This window comes from Antrostomus carolinensis, unplaced genomic scaffold (genome assembly GCF_000700745.2).
Source record: "Antrostomus carolinensis isolate BGI_N321 unplaced genomic scaffold, ASM70074v2 scaffold32898, whole genome shotgun sequence".
Classification (NCBI taxonomy): Eukaryota; Metazoa; Chordata; class Aves; order Caprimulgiformes; family Caprimulgidae; genus Antrostomus; species Antrostomus carolinensis.
This window is the reverse complement of record NW_010334203.1, coordinates 20,080-29,334: the sequence shown is the minus strand read 5'-3', so window position 1 is coordinate 29,334 and position 9,255 is coordinate 20,080. Positions and strand designations below refer to the sequence as shown.

Sequence of the window (9,255 nt, the reverse complement as noted above, 5' to 3'; positions counted from 1 at the left end):
AGAAATTCAGCTTCCCTGCCCTCAGCACCCTTCATCCTCCTGCTTTGTACCGGAGGATGCCCTGCCACTGCCATCTCCACCCTTTCCTGATGCTCATTCTGAAACGGTTACTCTCTTCTTGGATCTGCTTCAAGTGCATTTGAAGAAGCCTTTGCTGACACATTTGCTGCTGTACAGCATGAGTCATTTTGCTCCTCTCCTGTAGTTCTTGGCATTTCACAGATCTCCTCTCTTCCTCCTTTTGCAGGTTCTTTTGCAGACCTTTCCTCAGATGTCTTTTGGAAGAAGAAGGACCAGAGGGAGGAACACTAGCAAAGGCAGCTACAGAGCTTTCACGGAGAGAGGGGCCTGTGCTGACTGAGGCAGCACAAACTGGGAGGGCAGAGGAGAAGGGAACAGCTTTGTGCAGGGGAAGGACCTAAGACATTTCATCTGGGGAGCACTATCTGGCTCACACCCTTCACAAAGGAGGATCTGTTTGGGATCAAAGCACTGTTCAGCTGAGGGATGTGGCACAAGATAATAGATGGCAGTTGGCTTCTGTGCAGGGTGTTGTCACAGGATCCTTTGGATTCTACTGTGGTGCAAGGCCACCTTTGCTCTGAGGCATCCTCTTGGTCTCGCAGGAAGCTGTCCTCACCTCTGACATTGCCACCCATCCATTTGCCTCATGCTTCTTTTAGGTGTCCTGCCGTCTCTAACCGCCCAGCCTTGCACTGTTGCCCTGTTATCCAGTTAGCCCCAGTAAGGATCAGCATAGGTCTGTATGCCCTGGGATGTGCTCACCAAACCTGGCCACTCCTGTTGAACCCAGAACTCAAGAGGCAGACTCCTTCCTAGTGCCTTCTCTGCTTCTTTCAGACTGGTAGGGCTGGTAAAGGAACCATTAAGACTTCCAGGCAATAACCGTACACGTGGGATCCTGACGGCTGAGAGCGCTGGTCCTGAGGTTGGGGTAGGAAATGGCAAATGGGAAACTTTGGTCTGGGAAAGCTCACAGAGCTAATAGGACTGGGCATCCTGCCTTCTGCTCCAGGCTGGTTCTTTTAGCTCATATCTGCTTAGGCTCAGTGTGGTCTGAACAGGTCTGACCCATCTTATCAGTTAATGGATGTTTGGAAGGAGTTCAACTGGAGAGTAACTGGGAAAAGCAGAAAAAAACAATGAATACACTTAAAGTGTATTCATCTGTAAAGCATCTGCCTTTAAAGAGTCACAAGAACAGGCATAGTGGATCAAACCAGGGGATGGTCTGGCCCAGTATCCCATCTCTGACAGTGGCTAGAAGCAGATGCCTGGAGAAGAGTAGAAAAACAATGCAGGTATGTGTGTTTCTGTCCTCCAGCACTCTCTCTGCCTCCAGCTGTGTTCAACTCACACTGGGCTCGATGTGGTTTCTGTGCATTGAATCATTCTCAAGGAGTTTCTCTTCCATGGTCTTGTCCTAGTACCTGCACAGATTCTCAGCATCCACAACGTCCCATGACAAGGAATTCCCCAGCTGACCTGCAGACAGTGTGAAGAACCATAATTTTCCTTTGCTTTAAACCCAGCTCCTGCCAGCTTCACCTATTTATTTTATTGGAAAGGATAGTCAACAATCAAGTCTTGTCCATCCTCTTCAGCGGCACTCTGAACTAACACCACGTTATTATCTGCTTATTACACATGGTACCTAGAGACCTCTTGGTACAGGGCAGTGTACAAAGATAAGGCTGAATAATAGTTGCCTTGTTGCAGTGCTGCCAGTCGGAGCAGAGGAGGCAGGCAAAGGGCAGGGGCTGAGTGCATTACAGAACAGCAGTGTGAACAGAACATTCTTATCACTGGCCTCTTTCTAAAGTTGCCTTTTTCTTTTGCAGGCAGCCCAGCTGGAAAACATTGTGGTGACTCCTGCTCTCAAGCAATTTTCCTCTTGCTTCTCCTGAAGAAGTGGGTCCTGAGCAGGATGCAGCAGCCCACAGCTGGTGGCAAGAGCACAGCTGTTCCCTCGCTGTTTCCCTCCCAGCCCAGCCTCACTGCTGACTTCTACTATACACACCGCATCGTTGAGGATCCCGAGTGGTCCCTCGTTACTGTCCCCCACCTCACTGAGCTCTGCCTCCAGCACATCGTTGACAATTTTGAAAGTAAGCAGGAGCACGTCTCCCCTGGGACACGTGGAGAGAGAGCATCAGTCCTGGGGAGCAGAGGGTCACCAAGGCAGGGAGATGCATCTGAAAGGCAGAGGGTGGGACCCAGCCCTGCCAAGGGAACAGATGGGGAGAAATATCCTCCCAGGTGGCTGGTTAAACTCTTTAGTTGCTAAGTATGTACTTGTACACTGCAGGGATGGCTGTAGTCCTCTGGGCTGCTATCCAGGATGTGACTCTGCCCTAACCTTGCCATATCATTTTTTCTTCTTTCCATACTCTGCTGAACTCACTTACCTCAGCTGTGGAGTCAGTGTTTCCCTCTCTTGATTCATGCATACATTAGAGTAGCACTCGAGGATGGAGTCCTGTTGTGCTGAGTGCTGCACAAAGAGGTGGAGAATTGTTCCCTGCTTGGAGAAGCTACCATCTCAGAATATGTATTGTCTCAGGCCTTCTCCGTGGCATTTGATGGTGATGTGACAAGTTACATCCTCAGGCAGGGAATGTGCTTTTGAAGCAGGTGGACTGATAAAACATAGCAAAACAGAAAAAGCATGTCTCATCTGGGAAATGACTGGGAGCGGGAAAGAAAGGGCCTACTTGTCTTTTTGGATGACTAGGGGAGTGGCAGCAAAGACAGGTCTAAGGCTATGTCTACCCTGAGACTCTAAGACAGTATAGAGGAGCTCAGTGCTGCCTTACGCCAGGAACTGATGGTGCCTGGGGGGCAGGGCTGATGGCACTTGGAAGTCTGAGCTGGGACACCCTCACAGTCCTATCAACCTGGTCATCAGTCCAATGCCAAAAGGATTGGACCTACATTGTGTGCACATAAAAGCAGTGTCTTGGGGACTCAGTGTCTTGGGGACTCTCATGCCATTACCTAAGCTGTGTGGCTATATCTTGGGTGCCACTTGAGTGTGCCCGAGTGAAGCCAGTCCAGTTTTGCCCATACCTGTCCCACCTCTGCTTGCGTTGTGGGACTCTGCACAGAAGGTCAGCTGTAGGACACTGGAGAAGAGACTCCAGGAAGAGACTGTAATAAAATTCTGGGTGTCCTTAGGAAGTAAATGTAAATGTAAAAGAAAAGTAAATTTCCAGAAACAGAGGAAATACAAAGCTAACCCCACTTTGTGTCTCAAAATCGAATTTCCCATGCACAGATAGTCCTCTCCACTGATGATTTCTGTTACTCATCGCTACCGTGTACATGTCATCAAGCATTCATGGTGTGAATACGCACAACTTTTCTCCAGTGTTTCTTACCACAAAGATATTCCACTAGAGAGAAGCCAGCTGAGATGGAGGGCAAGCATCAGGAAAGAGACTAAGGAGAGAAAGCTCCTGGGAGAAGATAACTTTTATTTAAACAAGGTGGACCTAAAGGCTAAGAGTGTGTTTCAGTGGAAAGGAACAGGAATCAATTTGGGGCAAGGTAGACTCCTGAGTTAAGATAAAAAGGCACGAGGACTTGCTTGAAGAGCACACAGACAGTTGTTCTCAAATATCATCCTTTAATATGCTTAGAAACCAAAGGGAGAAAGATGAGCAAATGACAAGCCAAGCTCTCCCGTTGCTGTAAGGCTGAATTAGCTCTCTTGGCAGCAGAAGTCCTGCTCTGAATATAAACTGCATTCAAACTAAATTTAAACTGGGAGCTAAGTTTCTGGTGTGGTTTCCAAATGTTATGGGACTAAACCCAATTATGCTGATGTTCTATTGGAGATGTATCCTACACATTTTCTGCCAGCTTAGTTCCCTGCACCAGCAGCTGGCAACTGAGAAGAGAGCCATTATCAGCAGAGGGGAGGGCATGGGCACACAGCTGGGGGCCTGGGCAGGGCTGTAGTGCCAGCCATGGTTCCTACAGCCCAAACCAACCTCTCCTTCTCTTCCTCCCTTCTAGACAACCCTATTTTGGACCGCCTTCTGCCTGAGCACCAAAGAAAGGTGCTGGACAGGCTCTCCACTAGCCTTCCACTCACTGTGACTGCCAACCTAATAAGTGATGAGGACTACTGGAAGAGGTGCTGCACTGAGCGCTGGCAAGTGTGTGACATCTCCAACTATGGAGGCAGCTGGAAACGGATGTTCTTTGAACGTCACCTGGAGAACATCCTTAAACGTTTCATCCCTGACACCACAGACCCCAACCAGGTCCTAGAGCTCATCCCACTCTGCAAAGACTATGTGCGGAAACTGGAGGTTGATCAGTTCCTGCCACCAGTGAAGGTGGATCAAAAGGAGGTGAGGGATGACCTTTCTGATACAGGGAGTGACTTTGGACTTGGTGAGGACTCTGTGCATCACTATGACCTGGGAGTTCTCACTACTGCTCTCCCTCACCTTGAGGAGCTTCATCTCATTTACGGTGTGAAGGACTGCGGCATGAACTTTGAGTGGAACCTCTTTAACTTCACCTATCAGGACTGTTGCAACCTGACTATTGCTGTGAAGATGTGCCACAACTTGAAAGTAATGTATCCCAAACTGAAACTTATTTTCACAGCTAGATCTTCAAATTGCCCAGGGGTAGAAACCCAAGGACCAGTTTTGCTTGCTGCAGTCTGGCAGAGTGCAGAGATGTTAACTTGCTGGCCTAGCACTGAGTATCTTGTTCTGCATGTGTTCTTGTTAGAACAGGTTGTCAGAGGGTCGGTGAGAAAAATACTTGCTCCCACAAAACATGTTTGCTGTAACCCAAGAGAAAGCAACATTTCTGTTTTAACTCCTCGCATAGTTCTGGGAGGGAGCAGAGGAGAAGCCCAAAGAGCGTTTGTCATAAAGAGCTTTTGGTGGTTATGCCCAGTAAATACACATCAACATGCCCCGGAGCAGCAGAGACCCCCAAGAAGAGCATGGGGAAAAATTTACATTTGCCTTAGAGTGATGAGGGGTTTTCTTTCTGGGCGCTAAGACAATCTTAATTTCTGTGGCAACTGCAGTGGAGACACTCACACCCTTCGAAATATCAGCAAGCATTGCTATCCAGAGTGCAGCCAGAGGCAGCTGGCTGAATGCTCTCCCCACAGATGGCATGCTTTGGGAAATACTTGACTGCTTGGCTTCCAGAAGATAAATTACCTCTGCTGTGACTATTGAGGTGCCCTGGCCACACAGGGCATTGCCCTTCTACAGAGAGCACTGTGGTTGCCACCAGTGCACATGCTCATTTAGACAGTGTTTGACTGTGATCTGGGGTGAGTTCTGCTGTTTTGGTCAGCTTTATCTTGTTTGAATTTATCCCCCTATGTCAGAGGTCCCATGGAGTCAGAGGAGAGGAACAAGTATTTCCAGATTAACCATTTCTCCCAAGAATAGGCAGGGGACATCAGTGGCATGTCCTGCCTGCTGGAAGTATCTGCCCACTATAAAAGCAACTACTTGAGCCTACTGGCTAAAGGTGTGTGAAGTGAAGGGAGATGAATCCTGTCTGGTGGGCCATGGGCTTAACTTACTGGGGGTCTTGTACAAAGCTCAATCCAAAGCGCTGGCTGTTTCACTGTCCCTGTCCTTTACACCCACAGGTTCTCAAGCTAACGCACAGCAAAGTGGATGATGACAAGACTGGGCTGCTGGTCCGTAACTTGCTGGATCACCCCTGCTTGGTGGAGCTGAACTTGTCCCACAATCTCATCAGGGACAACGGGGCACAAGCTGTTGGCAAGTTGATCAACCACAGCAGATTAGAAATCCTTGATCTGTGTAACAACCAGATCCATCACCTGGGGGCTCAGGCTCTTGCTCAAGCCCTAGCTGAGAACTCCACCCTCAAGTCCCTGAATCTGCGCCTCAACTATGTGGAGGACAAAGGCGGGGAGGCGATCAGCCGTGCCCTGCTGACCAACACCACCCTGAAGTCCATCCATCTGGGAAGTAATAACCTGTCAGAGCCAACTGCTACGCTTTTCTCCCAGGTCCTGGCTCAGAACACCACCCTGATGAGTGTCAACTTCTCATGCAACCACCTGGGGCTGGTAAGAGAAACCCCTTCTCCCTGCAGTCTGTGAGCCTGCACAGTGGCCTTGCAAAGCAGATTCAGAGCCTGCCCCATCTTGAAGCCGCAGAGGCAAATGCACCCCTCACTTTGCAATCTTGCTGTGATAACAATCAGTTGCAAGCTGGGAAGAGACTGTAGCAGATGGCAGGAAGGAGAAGGACATCTTCTGTGCAGGCACACACATTTATCTCACTCATTACATCTCTGTTCACAGGCCTCTCCATCTGAATCTAGCTTCCAGGCTTTGGGCTTCTGAGCAGAGAGGGATTTTCCCCCCAGGAAAATGAAAATGAGTATGTCTGGGAAAAATCACAGCCACTTTGCACACATGGGAGTAGATAATAACAATAGGTGGCATGAGATGAGGGCCTTATGAATATCCTCTGTACTTTGGATCTGCTGTGCTGTCTGTCACTCAGCAGCACACAGAGAGTGTCACCCTTCCCAGAATCTCTTCTATTCGTCACACTGTCTAACAGTCTCAGAGGAGACTGGTAGAAAATTGGCTTGGTTGTTGAGCTCCTTTAACTCACCTTGCAGCTCTGGAGTGGTGCAGTAGGTCAGAAGCGTCATGTCTGGGTGCTTACAAGTGGCTCCTAAACCACAGACTTACATTTTCTAGATAGAGGAGCATCCACAGATCTCACTACGTCCCTAAGAACTGCAGTATGCAACACGCTCACAAACCAAACTGCTTCTCTTCTGCCAATTAAAAAGAGCTTTAGAAATCTGAAACTAGACAGCCAAAAGCAATCATGCTGGCTTTTAAACTTTCAGCACTGCCTCGATTTTTCTCACTGTCACAATAAAGAGATGGCAAGACCAGCTGTCCCTGCTGGCAGGAATATTGGCAGCAATGTGTTTGACAACGCTTTTAAAAGGATTTGATGGCAGAAAACCTTTTGTGAGTTCTGAGGTTTATGATCTTAGATGTGGAAAACCATTTGTGTGTAATGATACAAGGGGGCAAAGGTTGGAAAGGAGAGAAGGACTTTTGTTTAGTAAATAATAATCTCTGTGCTTAGCATCTTCCTTCTGATGAGCTCTCCTGGTACCCATTTGTGAAGCTCCACAGCATCCCAACAAGTGGGCTATTGGTATTATCTTTGGGGAAATGGGGATTTTTGCTAGAGATGCATCAAATTCTCACCTCCATACCCCATTAAAAAGAGACTTCCTTCCTGTCCTTTTTGCCCTGTCCTTTTTAGGAAAAGGTTAAGAGGCAGGGTGCTAGGATGAGGGGACTTCCTGGATGGAGGAGATGGGGGAAGGAGGTATATTTGGTAACTGAAAGAGAATAGCTATGAGGAAAAAAAAAAAAAAAGTCAAATTGTCGCATCCCTAAAGACAATGCTTCAGGTAAGGGAGGGAAATCTCCCAAAGTGAGTTGCCTCCCTGATGCTGTCCACATTGCATTTTCTGTCCTGCATGGGCTGGACTTCACTTGCCTGAGTTGTTCCCCCCAGGAAACCCAACCCAACCTGAGGAATGGTGTCCAGGCAGGAGACTGCCAGCACTGGGGCTCTCTCCACTGGTGAGGTGAGGAGCAGCGCACTAATCACATTGCCCTTTGTCCCCTGCCAGCGGTCAGCGGGGGACCAGGGGACAGGGGAGAGCAGAGGCTCCTCTCAGGTTAGGAGAGCACCAGCTGTGCCATTAACCAGCCTGAGCTTGAGGACTCCTGACATGGTACCCAGAGGGAGTTATTAGCGTGTGTCATATCACTGAGTGCTGCGTAAGTTTACACTCCCTGCCTGTGTACTTCTCCTGTGAACAACAACATTTTGGGCTTGGGCGAAGGCCTTCGTCACTTTTGGCATCATCTCATGGGCTCCCCACCACTGGCAGCAGGGAAGTGCTGGAGAAGTTGCCCTGGGAAGGAGGGAAATGGAGGAATACACTTCACTTTTTAATCTCTTCCTTTAACCTCCTGCTTCTTATCCATTTGCAGGATGGTGGGAAGCAGCTCCTTGATGGGCTGGCAGATAACAAGACTTTGACCGAGTTTGACCTCCGCCTGACAGAGGTGGGCCAGGAGACCGAGTACCTCATTCATCAAATTGTGTGGGCCAACTGGGAAGCAGCGAGGCTGGCGTCTCTGCAGCACCCCCCTGCCAAACCCCTCTGAAGAAAATGCTCCAGAGAGCAATGAGCTTCGCAGGTGCTGCGTTGTAGATAGTTTACTGCAGAGGCTTGTTTTTATTCCTGTTTCTGAGAAACACTCAACTTGAGGCCACCACCTCAGCCTTTCCCGGATCCCCATATTGCAACCTGTGACTTAACACAAGAGACACTAGACCTCATGGGACTGTAGTGGCATCACAGAAGAAATCTGCCTGTTGAGCCCTCTCTCCCACCGCATCCAAGACCAAATCCAGCCTCCTGTGGTGTTTCTTACATGTTCTGGCAGCAAAATTAGTTCAGGCAACTGGATGTTGTCCCACCTGTGAAGCAGCTAAGGTGAAGTCTCTACCATCTAAATGGTTCAGTTCAGACAGAACCTTTCGGGCAGGCAGCTCTTTTAGGCTTTTTACTGAGGACGTGAGATACATAGAGGATAGAGGGAATGTTGTTTCGAATTCCTCGTCAACTTTTTCTGGCTACTGCTCTGCTCAAGAATTTATTCGTTTTTATAGCAAAATCTGTTTGGAGTCTCAGATCTGGGTGGTGAAAAGCTAAAAAAAAAAAAAGAAAATCAATAAATGACAGGTCTCTCCACCATGGTTTCCTGCTTTGGGTTGCTATGCCTTTGATCAGTGCTAGCCTGCTTTGCAAACAGGTGAATTCTTTACAACCAGATGCTTACCTTAACTAGTAGTGCTTTTCTGTGCAAACCTGTCAAAAAAAAATCTGTTTTTTGCCAAACTTGAACCTAGAGGGGTCCCGCAGGACTGCTGGCCCATACTGCCCACAGGATTGAAAACAGCCGCTTCCTTGGGCTTGGAGGAAAACAGAGCAGCTTCCTTCTGCCTTATAGGTTGAGTATAGGACAGGGCAAGGACCTGATTGCCTTGGTCCTTCAACCTCCCCACTCAGGAGAGGTCCACAGGGAATTAAGTAAGTGGGCTGACCTCCATCCCCTCCCACCCTTTGAGCAACGCAGGGGCTTCAGGCATCTCC

General features: G+C 48.7%; 1 protein-coding gene across 1 annotated transcript; it reads left to right on the top strand.

The window, feature by feature from the left end:
* The first annotated feature begins 1,948 nt into the window (after nt 1-1,948).
* DRC5 (dynein regulatory complex subunit 5) lies at nt 1,949-8,263 on the top strand. The gene is made up of 4 exons (XM_010174148.1): nt 1,949-2,129; nt 4,042-4,610; nt 5,663-6,112; nt 8,087-8,263. Exons 1-4 carry the CDS (start codon nt 1,949-1,951, stop codon nt 8,261-8,263), a joined length of 1,377 nt encoding a protein of 458 aa, XP_010172450.1.
* Nucleotides 8,264-9,255: the final 992 nt, after the last annotated feature.